General features: G+C 42.1%; 1 protein-coding gene across 1 annotated transcript in view; it reads right to left on the reverse strand.

Annotated features, from left to right (window-relative positions):
- THADA (THADA armadillo repeat containing) overlaps positions 1 to 19,212 on the reverse strand; it is a 324,132-nt gene that overhangs the window by 144,845 nt on the left and 160,075 nt on the right. The window contains exon 28 of the mRNA XM_052647551.1: positions 6,986 to 7,154. Coding sequence (XP_052503511.1) covers positions 6,986 to 7,154 — 169 coding nt within the window. The remainder of the gene's footprint in view (positions 1 to 6,985; positions 7,155 to 19,212) is intronic.

Consider the following 19,212-nt stretch of genomic DNA (forward strand, 5'->3'; position numbering starts at 1 on the left):
CTATAGCAGTGATTACTTCTTAATAAATGACATACCTACTTATTATACTTTATACAATAAATTAGAGTAAGTTTTCTTATAATACCATTTATTATTGCCTGTCTCCCTGCTTTGAGAATGTACACTCTTTGAGAGCTGTGATCCTTGAAGCCAAGGTCTGTCTCTTTTGTTCTCTGATGTATTCTAAGCACCTAGAGCAGTGCTCAATCAACAGCTGAATGAACAAATAGATGGTGTCAACTTCCACTTTACCCCACACCTTGAAAGCCCTGGAGAGAGTCACTCTAGCCAAAAAATGTTTTTTCCCTCTTCCAGAGAAGTTGCTTTAACTCCCAGCTACATTTTGCCCATTTATCCTTGCATAACTAGTCAAACTCATAACCTCTTTTACTCTGTTTTCTCATCACTGTGATGGGCTTAATATCCTTCATTCATAAGAGCCGCCATAGATCCTCAATACATACACCCCCTCCCAAATATACCAACACACACCCACTCTCTCAACAACTGGCATCTCTATACATGTGCATATGTATGTGTGTGGGTTATATCTACATACATACTTACGTACGTATACTCTTTTCTACCATTACTTCCCCATCTCTAATTCCGAACAGTACAACAGCCAGGGGATATAGCAACTGAAAAATCTCTGAACTCTACACACCCCTGACTGACATACTGTCAGGACAGAGCACTGGAAAACTGCAGCCCGACACTGGCGAGTGATGGTCACAGCATACTACCATCAGTGTTCCAGACCTGGCAGCTAAAAGCTGTCTCCCACACCTGGAACAGGCTCCCTAAATAACACACATTAAATAAAAGCCTTTCGATATTTATAAGGAAGGGATTAATTCATCTTCAAGAGAAGCATTTTAATTAAAAATGACTTTTCTGGGCTTATATCCAGATAGAAATATATTGCCAAAAGGTAAGATTTAACAAGGTCTAGTTTGTTTGTTTGTTTGAACTTAAGGGCCCAGGGCTTCCCAATCCTTTTCACATCAAGGCACTTGCAGAATATAACCTTTCGTTGGCACTTGGGGATAAAGAGATGCTGCAGGTGACTTCCTGGAGCCTCCAGCCCCTGGAGGCCTCACTCAGACTCCCTGGGTGCTGAAGGAGTCAGTAAAGACTTAACACACGTACAGCCATGTGAAGCTCTGCCTTAGTGTTTCTTGGACTGGGGACCTAGCAATTTAGATTTTTCTCCTTTCACAGGAACACAAGTACTCAGAAAGAATGAGTAAATCTGGCCACTAGTGACAAGAGTGAGCCTTTCTTCATGACTCATTCCAGAAAAAAAAAGCACACTGACCAGCCGTCCATTTATAACTTACAACATCAGCATAATTTCATCTTTTGTTTTTGATTTTCCATTCTGAAATTCTATTTTCTGTGTAGAAAATAAACAACGGAGACAGGCCAAGCTTAGGTCACCAAGTGGAATCTGTCAAGGAATGTTTCATCTCTGGACAGCTCGAGAGAATTTCTACTTTATGTTTCACGATTTTGCACTTTTAAGAAATATGAGAAAGATGTTAAAATCTTCAAGAATAAGGTGCTGTATTATATGGTCACATTTTGAAAACATGGAATTGATCATTCTTCCAAATTCCACTTACTCATGGGTTTTGGTGCAATGATAATAGTAAAACCTCTTTTTTTCCCCTAAAATCATTTATTTCCTGATTCAGAAAACCCCAACAGAATTTATACTTAAGGCCACCTCCATTACTGACTTTTTATTTGTTTCCACTGCTTCTCTTTACAGCAGAGAATAAAGGGTGGTTGGTCTTATTCCTCTTTCCTGAACAGTGATTCCTTCAAACTACTAGCAGACCAAAGCGGCCCATCGTTCTTTCTTCCTTGGTGTTCTGCTTTTCTTTTCCACAAAGGTAACACCAAGATCCACCTCTGTTTCTGTCTTCGTGCTGTCTCTCCCAGCCCAGCACCCCTACACCCACCCCCATAAAGATGTGAACTCTGGCCCTAACACAGAGTCTATCAGGGTTTTACAGACCAAGGCAGAAATCCCTTAGCTTCAGTCTCCTTTTGAGACTGATACCTTCATCTTCTGCCATGTCTTTGTTTCTGTTATTCATACGCCCCCTGGTCCCTGAGGGTTTAACTGGCTCACTTGGCTTCTAGCCCACAGCTCCCCACACTGGGAGGTAAAAGGCAAACTCATGATTTCACTGAGCCTAGAACAGGGCAGGCATTCCACAGTGAACTGAATTCAATCTTGACCCCTTTTACATGGTCCCAGCAGCTCCCAGGCCTAGGACCTATACGGTTGCCCAAGTTTGAGAGGCTTTGTTACACCCTCGAGGAAGACAGAGGTTTGGCAACTGTGAACTTGGCTATGACCTAGGTCCTGAGAATTCTGTATTTCCAGGTTAGGAGTATTAAATGGGAGACCAAAGAGAAATGATGGTAAAGAGATGAGCAGAGGGAAGAAAGGTACAGTAAGTACTTTGAAAGGGCTTTTACCAGTTGTAGCTTTGCAGGATCTCACTGGCATCCTCTGTCCCTCTATATAATATGGACGGACTTCTTTGTTTCCAGTGTTGTAGTATATCAAATTAGCCTTAAGCAGACTAATTGAGTGATAAGGGATTAAAAACAGAGCAAAGATAGAGTCTTGATTTGGTTTCCCTAGGCATAAAAAGTCATTATTCACATAACTATCAGGGAGGCAGCAAGTTCTAAACACAAGAGGCGCGTAGGCTTTAATGTCTTCTCTGTACTCTGATGATCTCTGTGACTTTATCTCAAGTCACTTTCCCAGGCTCACCTCAATTTCCTCATCAGAAACAGAGAATGGTGTGTGTGTGTGTGTGTGTGTGTGTGTGTGAGATAGTGTGTGGGCCTAGCCCATCCCTGGTGTGTGTGTGTGTGTGGCCCATCCCTGGTTAATATTTCATGTCAACCCAAGGATACAGCAATCCTACTTAGCTCTGCAACTAGGAAGTAGGATCTTTTAAACCCAGCATTCTCAAAGTGCAGAAATCAAGGCTCCAAATTTAGGGAGCTGAAATAAAAGAATTAAAGTGTTCAACAGATTCTGCTGGTAAAGATAGAGACAATGTAATACCAGGAAAGGGACGTGTAGAATTGTGGAGATTATTTGGATTAACTGAAGAAAAAAAGAATATCTTTGCCTAGAACATACATATAAATGCAAAAGTGGTTTTTCTGCTTTAATAGCAGCTGAATTTCCTCAACTGCCCACTTCCGCTTACCCAAATCAAAGAGCTTAATTAAAGAAAGAGCAAGGATTACCTTTTATATGTCTATACCATAGGAAAAATAACTGAAATGGGCAGGAAATGAAAAAACTTTAGAATTCAATCTTTGACTTCAAACAGTATATATTTCCTTATGAAACAACCAAAGGTGAGTTAAGTACCCAAGAACCAGAATAAATCTTTCCTCAGGATTGCTGGCCAAACTCTTCCTCCATACAAGAGAACTTTGTGAACTCCAACACGATTTCTTGGGAGTGATAAGTAACCTAGCAATAATGTCAAGTCCCCAACGTGAAGAATTCTGGCAACAGGAACAGATGTCTAATTCTACTTAAAAGACAGGGCAGCCCTGCCAGTGTTGTTCCCAAATGAGGTAATGTCCATGGCTCTTATCTAGTCTTTATTGAGATTTAATGTCATTTAGCACTGGCTCCAGTGAACCTGCAGGATAATCTCACCTTTTCTGACATGTGTTACTTACATCCATTTCAACATGGCAATTACGAGCCTCTGGTTTTTAAAATGATTAAGGAACAAATCCCACATGTTCTTTCCTTTTTTTCCATGTCCTATAATTTGAGTCTTTCTTCCACAGTTCCCCAAAATTCAGAGCTCAGCATATTTCTTGTTTGCAGGGTATACTACAGAGATAACTCTAGAGGTTTAATATATTTATGTAAACATTTTTCGAAGATGTCAAAATTTATAATTCAAGAAAATGATCTGTGAAAGAATTTGTTTTCTGATTACAAAATGATTTCCGGCTTTTGAAAAAAATAACAACTTTCTATTTACTTAGCTGGCTCTGAAAGTCCCATGGAGATGGCTATTCCTTTCAAGCCCTAATATCGCTTTTCCAGGTGCAGGTCTTTTACTGATTTCAAAGGTAGCTTTATACAGAGAAGGAATCTATATGCTACAGAAGGGAATAAGGAAGAGAGCCCTCCCCATCTTAACCCCTCCTGCTTCCCCCACAAAGAACAACAGAGCGAAACAGAACTATTGCAACAGATGAGACACCCGAATAGACATGACAAAAGGATTTTCACATGCCTTTGACTTCCTTTTTTCAACCAGGGTATAAGCCAATCTTGGTAAAGACAGGAATCTGTTTGACAAACACAAACACAATACCGAGCACCCAACACCCATATAGTTGTTGTTTTTTCCAACAAGCCATTCATTTCCCTAACACTCAGGCACAAGAGCAATAGCCACAAGCACCCCAGTGTTAGAGGGTTTTGACTTTCCCACAGTGTTTCACATATTATGCAGCAGCAGAAGTAACTTTGAGAACAGCAAAGGTAGCCCAGAGACAGAGTAAAAGACTGTATGTTGTTGCTGGACAGACTGGTAGAACGCAAGCCAGACCTTTTCGAGGTGAGTATGGGGAATGAGGCTGGGAGGCCCATTTGTACCGCTGGTGGAAGAGCAAAGAAACAATGTCAGTCTCACTGCTTCTAAGTTTGGCCAAGAGTGGCTCTTCAGTAAAGACAACTGGATGCCCCCCGACAATCGGAACCTTCCTTCTAGCTCAGCTGCAAACCCTATGCATCTCTGAAAAGCCTGTTCTGCATGACTCATTACTACAGACTCCCTTCAAAGAAACAGCAGAGTCTGACAGAACTGTGTGGGCCTCAGCGTACCATCTTTATGACCAAGATAATGACCCCTACCCCTCTCCATCACAGGGATACAGTGAGGACCAAGGGGAGGTGAGTGCTTAGGAGTTTGTACTAAAGAAGCCACCAACAATCCATAATGCACATAACAGAGGCCAGAGCATCTGGTCTGGGACGCTTGGGAGTTGCACCATCTTTTCAGGAGATTTGTAAGATTAAACTATTTTCAAAATGACACTGAGACATTACTTTCCTCTTTCATTCTTATTCTCTCCCAAGTGTACAGTGGAGTCTGCCAGAGGCTACAAGGTGTGTGATGATGTCACCCCTCTAATGACTAACGGAATGTGTGCTCATGAGTTCCTGTGTTTTATTTTCTATTTTAGTTTCTAATTAAGTATCGATAGACAAAAGCCACTTGGGATGCTCAGAAACTTTCAAGAGGGTGAGGAGATCTTGAGACCAGTTTGAGACCCGCCACCCTAGAAGTTTTGTCCCACCCAACCCTGCAGTTCCCAGGTGGGCTGACTCTCAGCCAGTCTGAGTCTTTCTAAATGCTGTTCCCTCTGAAGGGTGGATATCCTTCTCCCCTTCCCTTGGCTACTTTCCACTCTCTTCTTAGATGTCATTTTCTCTGGGAAGCCTTTCCTGACATCCCCAGGACCAACCCGGTGGCACTAAGCACACTCATTTTCTGGTCTTCTGCTTTTAATAAATGTATTTATTTAGTTTCGGCTGCACTAGGACTTCATGGCTGCAAAGGGCTTTCTCTTTGTTGCGGTGAGCAGGTTTCTCACTGCGGCAGCTTCTCTTGCTGTGAGCACAGGCTCCAAGGCGCATGGGCCCAGCTGCCCCATGGCATGTGGGATCTTCCTAGACCAGGGATCGAACTCATGTCCCCTGCATTGGCAAGCATATTCTTAACCACTGGACTACCAGGGAAGTTCTCTTTTTTAGTGTCCTCAACTCCTTCAACACAAGAACTTGGTCTTTATTTTGACTTTGACACAGTAGTATAAAGAAGTCACTCAACAAATAAATACTTGTTGAATATATACAATAAACAAGGAACGAAGGTTCTTTTACATTCTTGACTAGACAGGATTAGCAACTAAAAACATCAGTTTTCATTTTAGCACAGATTTATTAAAACTATGAATAATAATAATATTTATGTATCTTTCTACGGACCAAGTACTATTATAAGCACCTTATATGCATTAATTTATTTATTCTTCACAGAAATCCCTAAGAGGTATATACTACTATTATTATCCTTGGTTCAAAAGAGAAGACACAGATGTATAGGTATTGAGTGGTGGATCTGAAATCGACACCCACACAAGACTGGATCCAGAGTTGCAGGCTTTAACCACTCTACACACTGCCTGCAATGTCAGCAGTGTGGATTGCAGGCTTAGAACATATATTTGGATCTCAAGGCCATCTCTCAAATCTGTTCACAGATCAGAAGCATGACCTGATATTTAAATCCCATCCCAGCCCCACTCCACACCGGCCACATGAAGAGCAGACCCCACTAATACCAACCTATCCCCATATTTACAGCCAGGGTTTAAAAAGGACTGTTTCAATAAGCAGCCTATTTCTCAATCATTTATTGTACTTGAGTCTTCCCTAGAAGAAATGTTAAGTTAAAAGCAGTAAGTCATTTTGCTTATTTAGTCAAAAGAGAAGTCTCCCTTGTAGCACAGAGAAAATAGGAAAGAAGGGTTTGACATTTTATGTACTAAGCTGCCTGACGTGTATCAAGGAATGCTCACAACTTCACTGTGAACAGGGAGTGGCCCAGAATGTTCTTCAGGCATACTTGATGGAAAAGACACAGCTTCTCCAGAGAGGAAAGCCAGATGGAAAAGCAGGCCATAGAAAACCTAGGTTTTAATGCAAAAGATGTGCTGACTGAATCACACTGCATTCATGTTTATGATGGAAAAAAGCACACCTAGGAAACACTTGTTCTTTCAGCATCAGAAAACAGGTCTACGCATAAAGTGAAAAGCCTGTGCATCAAATCGTCACCTGCTGACAGCACCAAAGTTCATCTTGCAGTATTTGACAAAAGCCATAAAGACTGACTTTACTTACTTGGAGAAGTGTCCCATGAATATGGTTTTGCCGGAAACACTGGTCAGTGCAGTCAGGGAGTTTGGCCAACAGAGTTTGGATGGTATTAGGGATTTCGTCCATCATAACAAACGGGACCAAGGCACGTGCTGCCATTTCACGGGAGCGGTAGACAGGTGAGTGACCACATCTGAGAGGAGACAGAAACACAAGCCCATTCAATGCACGTCTCTGCATCCACACCTTTGTGCATGCTGATGTTCTATCCAGCTCTGGCTGAGACATCCCATGGCAGGGATGGGGGAAGCAGTTGCTTCCGACTCCAAATGATGCTTTTATACTGCCCTGATTTCAAATGCTTTTTTGCTTCTTTGTTCACATCAGTTCTACAGGAAACTTTGCTCTTCTCATAAACATCATTAACATCTATGGTTCTGCCACAGGTTGTAGGTTGTGCGCTGTTGTATTGTACAGGATGGAAATCAGGAAAGCAAGTGTGGGTCAAGGATGCCAAAAGAAACCAGGCAGTTTCAACCAGGGACAGCTACATAAAGGAAGGATAGAAGCCCCTGAGGTACAGTACTGTTAAATGTGTCTGGCTAAATCAGGTTCATGGAGAGCAGTGGAACTGCAGGCTGAGAAGTGGGTCAGGCCAGACTGGGGAGTGTCTGAAATGGCCAAGTACAGGCTCTGAATTTATTGTCAAGAGAACAAGAGATAGACCCTTGAGTCACCAAGTCCTTGCCTCACACCCAAAGAGCTTGGAGAGAAGCCAGTTCCTAAGTAAGTGAAAGTCATGGACAAGAGGTTATTTTGAGATTCTACAGAAGTCATTAGAAAGGCAAGTCATCTACAGGCCGCTTTTTTGTAAACACTTAGAACCTGAGAGTCCACAACCATTTTGTTGAAACTGCACCTGAGAGCCTTCACAGAAAGGAAGGAAAGCCCAATATGGTTAAGTCTTAGCTTAAATAAATTCTTGACTAGAACCCTCAAGACATAAAGATCTTTCATCCCACTAAAAAAATAAATTCAACTTATATAAATGTCTTAAATGCCAAGACAAGAATGGGGAAGACCAGAAGACAGCAGACTCTGTAGGGGAAAGAGATGGCCTCTTATCTTTTTTTCCAAAATTGATCAATATTCCAAGAAAAAATGACTGGCAAAATCTGGGCCATTAGGCCCATGGGGCCATTGACACTTAGCATGTAGAGAGATAAAGCCCTATGACCAAAGTGTAACACTTCAGAGGCTTCACTGACATGTATCGTAATATGACAGTAGAAGTACAGATGTAAGTTCTGCACAAATGTAACGATCTAAGCAAAATTTCGTCTTGGGGAGAAGGATAGGTAGGAGAAAGTAGGGAAAGAAGAGAAAGAGGTACAGGTTAAGTCAAAACACTGTTGTTTTTTTCCCCTAAGACAGCAGGCTAGAGACGGGCCAATCAGCAGACACTTCCAGGATGGAGAATAGCTCACCTTACAACATGACGTGAGCAGACACTGAAGACTAAGGCTACAGTGGAGAGCTAGAGGTTTCCCAATGGTTTTGACAGGACTTTGCCAACTCATCCATTTTTTCACATATCTTCCCTTTAAAATGATTAAACATTTGATCTGTAATTGGCAAAAGGAGTTAAATGTTTGCTTTGGCCATGGTGGGGGTGGGGGGGAGGGGTGCTTAGTGGGGGAGTGAGTGAGAAAACTTCAATTGATGGAGAAAAGAAAATACTCTGAAAAAGCTCTGAGATTTAATTAGCAAATGACCTCACCCAGTACAGCCATCTGTCGGAAGCTTCCTGGGCTGTCTGTCCCCCCACCCCTCTGACACATAATACTTTGTGTTATAGTGTGCTTTATGTTATTGAAAAAGCACTTGTGTATAAATGTTTCTTTTCAAATACAAATAATTCTGACATGGTTACAGATGTTTAGTTTCTAATTAGCAGAAACCATACACTAAAGAATCCCCCTGCTTTTGCTCCTGACCTTTTACAAATGATGATTTCCCAAAGGAATCTGGCATCCATACAGGAGAAAGAATGGAAAGTGGGAGAAGTGCCAGAATTTTCTGCTTTCTGATACTCTGTACTAGGGTACTTTCCAAAAGTACACAATCAGGTTAAAGAGTAAAACAAAACTGCCCCTCAAAAAAGTAATGCAATTACAGAAAAAGAGAAGAAGCCTATTTTTAAAGTAATATTTAATTAAGCACCATTCATTCTAAAGCAATGACTAAATGCAATTTAAAACTCCTCTCTCATGGCAAATTGTTTAAATGGAAGGATAGATTCTACTACACACACTCACACACACACAACTATCAAGTTAAAAAAAAACTTTCCAGGATACTGTTTTGTCAGTCTTTAAGGACAAGAAATTCTTGATTCCCATACTGTTGAAGCCTGGCTTGGAGAACTTTGAACATTACTTTGGTATCGTGTGCTGCCGCTGCTGCTGCTAAGTCGCTTCAGTCGTGTCCAACTCTGGGCGACCCCATAGACGGCAGCCCATCAGGCTCCTCTGTCCATAGGATTTTCCGGGCAAGAGTACTGGAATGGGGTGCCATTGCCGTCTCTGTGGTATCGTGTGAGATTAGTGCAACTGTGCAGTAGTTTGAACATTCTTTGGCATTGCCTTTCTTAGGGATTGGAATGAAAACTGACCTTTTCCAGTCCTGTGGCCACTGAGTTTTTCAAATTTGCTGGCATATTGAGTGCAGCACTTTCACAGTATCATCTTTTAGGATCTGAAATAGCTCAACTGGAATTCCATCACCTCTACTAGCTTTGCTCGTAGTGATACTTCCTAAGGCCCACTTGACTTTGCATTCCAGGATGTCTGGCTCTAGGTGAGTGATCACACCATCGTGATTATCTGGGTCATTAAGATCTTTTTTGTATAGTTCTGTGTATTCTTGCCACCTCGTCTTAATATTTTTTGCTTCTGTTAGGTCCATACCATTTCTGTTCTTTATTATGCCCATCTTTTCCTTAGTATCTCAAATTTTCTTCAAGAGATCTCTATTCTTTCCCATTCTATTGTTTCCCTCTATTTCTTTCCATTGATCACTGAGAAGGGCTTTTTTATGAAACAAGAAATTTCCAGATGTACGTGAACCTTCCAGAGTAAGTGAACCAAGAACTTCCAGATGTTCAAGCTGGATTTAGAAGAGGCAGAGGAACCAGAGATCAAATTGCCAACATCTGTTGGATCAAAGAAAAAGCAAGAGAGTTCCAGAAAAACATCTACTTCTGCTTTATTGACTACGCCCATGCCTTTGACTGTGTGGATCACAACAAACTGTGGAACATTCTTAAAGAAACGGAAATACCAGATCACCTGACCTGCCTCCTGAGAAACCTGTTTGCAGATCAAGAAGCAACAGTTAGAACCGGACAGGTAACAATGGACGAGTTCCAAATTGGGAAAGGAGTACGTCAAGGCTGTATATTGTCACCTTGCTTATTTAACTTATATGCAGAGTATATCATGCAAAATCCTGGACTGGATGAAGCATAAGCTGGGATCAAGACTGCCAGAAGAAATATCAATAACCTCAGATATGCAGATGACAACACTCTTATGGCAGAAAGTGAAGAGGAACTGAAGAGCCTCCTCATGAAAGTGGAAGAGGAGAGTGAAAAAGCTGGCTTAAAACTCAACATTCTGAAAACTAAGATCATGGCATCTGGTCCCATCATCTCATGGCAAATAGATGGGGAAACAGCGGAAACAGTGACAGGCTTAATTTTGGGGGGCTTGAAAATCACTGCAGATGGTGATTACAGCCATGAAATTAAAAGACACTTGCTCCTTAGAAGGAAAGCTATGACCAACCTAGACAGCATAGTAATAAGCAGAGACATTACTTTGCTGACAAAGGTCCATCTAGTCAAATCTATGGTTTTTCCAGTAGTCATGTATGGGTGTGACAGCTGGACCATAAAGAGAGCTGAGCACTGAAGAATTGATGCTTTTGAACTGTGGTGTTGGAGAAGACTCTTAAGGGTCCCTTGGACTGCAAGGAGATCAAACCAGTCTATCCTAAAGGAAATCAGTCTTGAATATTCATCGGAAGGATTGATGCTGAAGCTGAAACTCCAATACTTTGGCCACCTGATGTGAAGAACTGACTCACTGGAAAAGACCCTGATGCTGGGCAAGATTGAGGACAGGAGGAGAAGGGGATGACAGAGAATGAGATGGTTGGATGGCATCACCAACATGGTGGACATGAGTTTGAGTAAGCTCTGGGAGGTGGTGATGGACAGGGAAGCCTGGCGCGCTGCAGTCCATGAGGTTGCAGAGTCAGACATGAACTGAACTGAGGGACAGGAAGCGGGTGTGATGAGATCCAGCTTTTCTTCGGGTATATGTGGCCTGGAGTGTGAGGGGATATAGTCTTTTCAGCTCTAAGTGGAATATATTTGAAGCTAAAAATCTATCTTTCCCATAGAATTTTCTAGTTTTGATTCAGCAAAGGTGCCAAAATCAGGCAGAGATGATCTTCAGGAATACATCATCCTGTTTTGGACACTGGGGTTTGTGACTTGGACAAGTTGTAGGAATCTCTCTGGATTTGTTGTGCAGATGGCAGTGGCAGTTATCTATCCCCAGTGAGATGGTGTCTATGAGAACATTCCAAGAAGCAAGGTACTTTGAAAATACAGTTTCAGTAATGTGCAGACCCCATGGACTGCAGCACACCAGGCTCCTCGTCCTCCACCATCTCTCAGGGTTTGCTCAAATTCATCTCCATTGAGTCGGTGATGCTATCTAACCATTTCATCCTCGGCTGCCCCCTTCTCCTTTTGCCTTCAATCTTTACTAGCATTAGGCTCTTTTTCAATGAATCAGCTCTTTGCATCAGGTAGCCAAAGTATTGGAGCTTCAGATTCAGCATCAGTCCTTCTAACAAATATTCAGGGTTGATTTCAAAAAAGAAAAGAATAATAAATTGATGATATGATGGCAAGGAGGATTTTTTTTTGCCTCCATTATAAAGTGATGAGGATGACTCTGGAGGCCTCCTGAAAAAGGTGAGATGGCTTCTATTCTTTTAAGTTTCAATTCTACTCTTTCAAGTCTCTGGACAACAAAACAAATGGATTTTGAATCTCGAAGGTCATTTTGTCTATTATCATATAGTTTGGAAAGCATTTTCTCAGTACCCCAGCTGTGTTCTAGGCCTGAACACTAAATTGTTCACTGGTGTCTTAAACCTCTAGCTCTCTCCCTTCAATAAACCCTGTCCACGTTCATTTTAATTGTACATGTATCAACTGCCTACTGTGTTCCTGACCCTGTGTAACATGAGAGATGACACATTCGTAATAGTAACACCTGCACTCCACAATTGTACAACCCTTGGCAGCTTATAAATGCCTGCACATCCCTTATCTCTCTGTACAGCATTCTTGTAGGATATGAGGGCATTATAAACCTCAGTTAATGGACAAAAAGTAAAATGCAGCTCGAAAGGCTCAGAGAACCCTCCATGACGCATAAGCAGCAGCTCCAAGACCAGAACTGCCATCCATGGCTCCGCGATGGAGCTTGTGGGCTATTTCAAGTTGTAGCTCACACCTGGGTATTGGAGGACCATAAAAATATCTCCCAGCTAATGAAAACATGGGCCTGAATTTACAAGTATGTGGAAAATCTCTAAATTAGTGGGTTTTTTCCTTTTTAACATTTGTAGACTCATGAAAACCTTTCAGAATCTAATGTAAACTGTGGATTCTCTTACCAGAACAGTACATTTAAGTGCATACACATACAATTTCCCACCAGTTTTAGCAGGTTCATGGCTCACGCTCAAAACCCTTGGGGCAGAGTTTCCCAGATCTAGGTCAAGAATCTGCAGTTGCTTCTTTGCACACAGTGTGACTGTGCCTGGCAGGTAAGCACTCTGCTTTAGAGATGTGGGGAGGGAGAACAGGATGCTGTCGCAGGGAACCATCAGCTCAGGGGGAGCCAGCCGGACAGCCTCACGATACCCAGTCAGCAGTGCCCATGGGGACATCCAAGGGTGTGAAGCGGCACACAAAAGACAACTAGAGGGAGAGTTCGAGTCGTTTCCTGGAGGAGATGAAGGATCTTCAAGAGAGGGTGATACACACCTTCGGGCTTTGGGAACCCTGGCGGGCCCTGGAAATTTTAGAATACACGATTCTGAGCAGGGAAAAATCATTCTTCTGACATCATCCAGTTTTACAGTGTGGTGGCTAAGCTTTTTTTTTCAGTAGTTTCTCTCTTATATTTAGCCTCTGAATCTATTCCGGTGGAACATTTCACTGGTAAGTGGCTGGACATCACTCATAGCTGTCAGGCATGGAGATATCCACTGAGTGCCCAGCAAAAGCATATACTGAGTTATTAGGAATGAGGGAACCAGAAAGAATCACTGCCCAGGTCATGGGGAGTGTAGAATCTAGTAGGAAATTCAGGCCAATCAGCCAGTGCCTTCTAGGATCATGAGAAGTAAAACAGGCTGCTGTAGTGGAACTGAAGTGGGACACCCAGAAAGGAGGGCGGGTGGTCTGGGTCATCAGGGTCCCGCTGTGACTAAGTGGGGTCAGACAGAAGGAAGATTTGGGTTTGACAAGAAAGTGGTGCCCTCCCTATGCCTTTCTGCCCATGAATCCAAACTGCCCCCCAGGGCCCACAGTCAAAAGGAAGGGAACAGAGGTTTATTAAATGAGTACTGTGTGCCAGAGTTGGCTATGCACTTCAGAAACACCACTTTATAGTAAATCTTCATTATAAGGCCAGCATCATCAGCCCTATTTGAAGATGAGAAAAGTAAGGTTTCCCAACGTACTAAAGTCATAAAACTAGCAAGGGGCAGATCCTGCATTTTAATTAGGGTTTGTCCACCTGCAAAATTTAGTCAAAGACTTTGAACAGTGCAGCTGCTTCAAAATCCTCAGAGCCTTGAAAACACCAAATGTTTCCAAAGTAACGGGTTCAATCTAATCACATTGAGGTATGAATGATTTATGGAACCAACCAGTTCCTAATTGTTAGAATGTGGAGCAGAACAATAAAGATGATGATGACAGTAACTAACATTTACTAAGCATCTCTGGAGGGCCAGACCTTTCGTTAAAAGCTCTGCGTGTATTACATCATTTAAGGCTTACAAGGCAGAATGGCTGAGAGAACATTAGGTGGCAGTGGGAGGGAGGTAATTTTGAATGTAAGGGACTCTCTGCTGCTGATGAAAATAATCATCCACTTTCTCGAGATGCCCCTACTTGACCAAGGTGTCAGCATCTTAGGGACTAAACTGAGTTTGAAGAAGCTACGTCTGACCTCTCCTCAAATCCCTCACTAGGTTTATTCAAGAATGCATGCCATTATGGTCTGTTTCTCCTACAGCATGGCCAGATGCTCTTAGGGAATGGTCATCTGGTCGCTCAGCTGGTAAACAATCTGCCTGCAGTGCAGGAGACCCCAGTTCAATTCCGGGGTCGGGAAGATCCACTGGAGAAGGGATAAACTACCCATTCCGTATTCTTGGGCTTCCCCCGCTGGTAAAGAATCTGCCTGCGATGCAGGAGACCCTGGTTCAAACCCTGGGTTGGGAAGATCCCTTGGAGAAGGGAACTGCTACCCACTCCAGTATTCGGGCCTGGAGAATCCCATAGACTGTACAGCACACGGGGCTGCAAAGAGATGGACACGACCGAGTGACTTTCACTTTCACTTTTTTCATCTATAGATAAGCTTCAAAGCTGAGATGACCCTACCTCACAAGGTATCTCTGAAGACTGCGTAGGAAGAAGTAGGCTGAGGCCACAGGTTATACTACGTATACAAAAATAAAAAACTTTCTACGCACGTTTTGTCAATCCAAATATTGTTTCATCTTTAGTGCCATTGCACACCGCAGGTTACACTCACTGGAATAAACCTGGGTTCAATCCCTGGGTCGGGAAGATCCTCTGGAGAAGGAAATGGCAATCCACTCCAGTATTCTTGCCTGGAGAATCCCATGGACGGAGAAGCCTAGTAGGTTACAGTCCACGGGGTCGCAGAGTCAGACACGACTGAGCGACTTCACCTTCGTACTTGGGGAACTCTTCTGTATCCTCTGAACTCTGCTCAGGCGTAACTTCCGTTCGATCCTTTGCTCTCCCGAGCTCTGTCTTAGGGCTTCCCAAGTAGCTCAGAGGTAAAGGGTTCACCTGCCAATGCAGGAGCTGCGAGAGACAGGGAGTCAGTCCTCGGGTCGGGAAGATTCCCTGGAGGAGGAAATGGCAACCCACTCCAGCATGCTTGCTAGGATAATCCCCTGGACAGAGCAGCCTGGAGGGCTACTGTCAATGGGGTCACAAAGAGTAGGATATGACTGAGCGATTGAGCATTCATGCACACACCCTGTCACTTCAATGGCATGCTTACGGGTGTCAGGGCAAGAGGCACATCCTGCTTATATTCCTCTCTCAGGTATCATGTTGGCTAGACCAAAATGATGTTTAAAAAAATTTTTTCTTAATTGAAGTATAGTTTATTTATAATGTTGTGTTAGTTTCTAGAATATAGTAAAGTGATCTAGTTTTATAAATATATATATAACATATATATTATTCTTTTTCATATTCTTTTCCATTATGATTTATTACAGGATATTGAATACAGTTTCCTGTGCTAAACAATAGGACCTTATGGTTTATTTTATGTTGAGTAGTTTTGTATCTGCTAATCTCAAACTCCTAATTTATCCCTCCTTGACCTCCTATCCCCTTCGGTAACTGTAAGTTTCTTTTCTATTAGACCAAAATTATCTTGAGAGCAGAAATAGGATCTTTATAGTTTCTGAGTAATATAGCAAATAAGACAGGAGTTAAGAACCTGTTCTAGAATCCAGAAAACCTGTTTAGGTCCAAGTTCTGCCTAGTGGGTAACTGTATATAGGTCAGTGAACCTCCTAAGTTTTTACCATCTATAAAATGAGGAAGGGTAACTATCTCATAGGCTGTTGTGAAGCTTAAATGAGACAAAGCATATAAAACACAACGCCTTATAAGGCAAAATGCCTTATACTTAAAAGCTTGAGCCACACACATAAACTCTCTAGTGTTGTCTATCTCAACAACTGGCTGAAGATAGAGCCTTATGATACCCAACAGGCTTCAGGGTTCATAAAGGCTTGTCCCTCTCCCTCCCCACCAGAGGAGCTGGAAACAGGAGAAGACTTGAGTTTCTTTGGGGCCAACTGACTTGTTTATGTGTGGTCCGCTGCCTTTATTCCTCAGGTCCAGGGCCCAAATTCTACTTTCTGTCAATTCTAATGATGTTTCTAACGCCGCTTCACCAAAGATTTATTTCTCCTTTTTATTGTGTGTGGTTCCTAGTTTCAGTCTTGCCTTCGGAAACATGTACACGTGTGGGTACGTGTGTATGCATAAAAGAGAGAAACCACTAAAAAAAATAAGGTTATACCACCGAATCTGAAAAAAACAGTTCAGCATGTCCTGTCAGCATGAAATATGTTTTTGTTACAAGTGCTATTCCTGAAGTCCTTTTTGCACGTTCTCAGGTGAGTTCAATTCGGCCACAGTTGCCAGTCTCTACTTGTCCTTCTCCCCTACTGATTTTCAGTTCATCAAAGGGCCTACCAGCACCTGAACCACTCATTCCTTTTCCTGCAACTCAAATGCTAGCACTTAGAAGTTGCATTTACTGTAATCTTGCCCTCTGCACAGCTCATGGATTTCTTTATTCAAATATATTTCTTGGAAGGGTAATGGGTTCAGGACTTTTGAAGTCTGATTTTAAAAATAATTCTTGGTTTGGGTAGTAAGGGAGAAATAAGAGCAGCAGACAGTAGCTAAGCTAAAAATTGCACATTTCTAGCTTTCATAGACAAGTGTATATATATATATATATATATATATATATATATATAAATAATTTCTGCACATAGAATGTTTAGTTCAAATAGCTACCAGGCAGCTCAAAGCAGCTCAATTGCTCTTTACAAATTAACTAACATGTTAAGATCTTTACAAAAATTTACATAAAGAAATGCTGAAAATAATCAATAAGCCAAAACAGAACATCTGAGAAGTACAGTGTGTACTTCTGGGACATCCCAACCAGAGTCTATAGCTACCAGGCAGCTCAAAGCAGCTCAACTGCTCTTTACAAATTAACTCAAATCAGCATGTTAAGATCTTTACAAAAATTTACATAAAGAAATGCTGAAAATAATCAATAAGCCAAATCAGAATATCTGAGAAGTACAGTGTGTACTTCTGGGACATCCCAACCAGAGTCTAAGCTGAAGAAAGAGCATCCTTTTAAGGTCATCTCCACTCTTCCTCCAAATTACCAAGGCTTTCCTCAGGTCAACGAGCTATAGGCTGTTAATTCCAAAGGGCTGAAAATGGCAACTGCCAGGAGTTGGGAATCGGCTTCCAATACTCTGACACCCTTCGCTTGTCCCTGTAAGAACTGGGCACCACACTTGTCCTCATACGTGGCGAGGACACGGTGACGGATGCAGCAGCAATGGCTAGCTGCATTCATATCATTCCTTTTAGTGTTAGGGAATAAAGCAAGGGAATCTGCCAACAGGGGAAGGTATTCAGTGCGGTGCTCAGTTTAAAGAGATCTTTGAATAATACTCTTTAATTATTTAGAATTACAAACATGTTCTAAATAAATGAAAGGATGCTTTCTGAATACTAATCCCTGTTTGCTTCCTGATATCCAAACATAGAGTATGAAAATTGTATTTCATCTGAAATTTCATTTTATGCTTTCATTACTTTTTGCCAACAACAAATACAATTTGAAACTTAATTTTTCAGATTCCAACCAAATTGTCTAGACAGCTGGAAAGGAGGTTTTTTTTTCTACCCCCTCTCCTCTGGAGCACTGAAATGCAGTTATAACTTAACAATGATTCAGTCCTGACTATGAAACACATGGTAAAGACTTTCTGGCAACATAAACACAAAGACTTTGGAGGTCCTAGAGATTAAAAGGGAATCATTACTTTCAGTTATTACCCAGAGTAAAATGGAGTATTATAAAGTAAAAAAAAAAAAAAAAAAACTAACATAAACGGTATAAAACTTTCCTACATAATGAAAATAACTACTAGACTTAGTTTGAACTTTTGGCACCATCTTCCTCCTGGTCCATCTGTGGGTTTTCCTCTCTGACTCTGGATCAACAAGCTGCATTCTGGTCTGCTGGCCTCCGCAAGGACAGCTGGAAAAGTGTTCTGGATCTGCCCCTGGGATAAGCAGGGATAAGCTGTGTGCAGGGCAGGAGCTGATGGCTGCAGCTTGTGCAGACTAAGGGAAAGAACTGTGCATTCCTCTCAGTAGCAAAAGCCCTCCCGATGTTTCTGCCCAGCTCCACTAAAGATGAGAGATGAACACATTCAGGCAGTCACTGAGTCTTTAACGGGGTTGAGGTGACTCCCTGGCCTCTCCGCATGTCTTCACCTTACCTTGCAGGTAGTGGTGGGTTGGAGAAAAATAGTCCTGAACTGATCAGAGGTCGAGTTCTCTAAGTGACTTCACACAGTTGAAACACAACCCATTAACCTTTAGGGCATGTGGTTCCATATTCAGTGAGTGGTCTTCAGTTCACTAATCCAGGACAGGACAGTCAATTTAAGAAACTACACAAAGATACAGAAAAAACTTACTCTCTTCTTAAGATTATATATATATCTTTTTCACTCAGTCATGTCCAACTCTTTGTGACCCCATGGACTATAGCCCGCCAGGCTCCTCTGTGCACGGGACCCTCCACGCAAGAATACTGGAATGGGTTGCCATTTCTCCTCCAGGGGATCTTCCTGACCCTGGGATCAAACCCACGCCTCCTGAGACTCCTGCACTGCAGGCAGATTCTTGACCACTGAGCTACTAGGGAAGCCCTCAAAGCACCCTAAAGTGAGCCCAGTATTCGGTGGACAAATCATAGGTGCTGAGTATATCCTTCTCAAACCAATGGAACTTGACTTTTCAGGTGACTCTTTCTGAGAAGATATTAAAATCTTGTGAGTTAACGTGAGTACTTAACACAGCCTGATAATTTTAAAATAAACACTTAAAAATGTGAACAATTTTATGAACTTCCTTTTTGACAAGAATCTGTTACATTTCTCAGAGATTCCAATATCCATGCTAAAACCCAAGGAAGAAAAAGGGAAAGGAAAGTGGGAACATTTAGAGTGTCTGCCAGGTATCAGGCCATGTGCAAGGCACT

The sequence above is a fragment of the Budorcas taxicolor genome, chromosome 11, assembly GCF_023091745.1.
Source record: "Budorcas taxicolor isolate Tak-1 chromosome 11, Takin1.1, whole genome shotgun sequence".
Lineage (NCBI taxonomy): Eukaryota > Metazoa > Chordata > Mammalia > Artiodactyla > Bovidae > Budorcas > Budorcas taxicolor.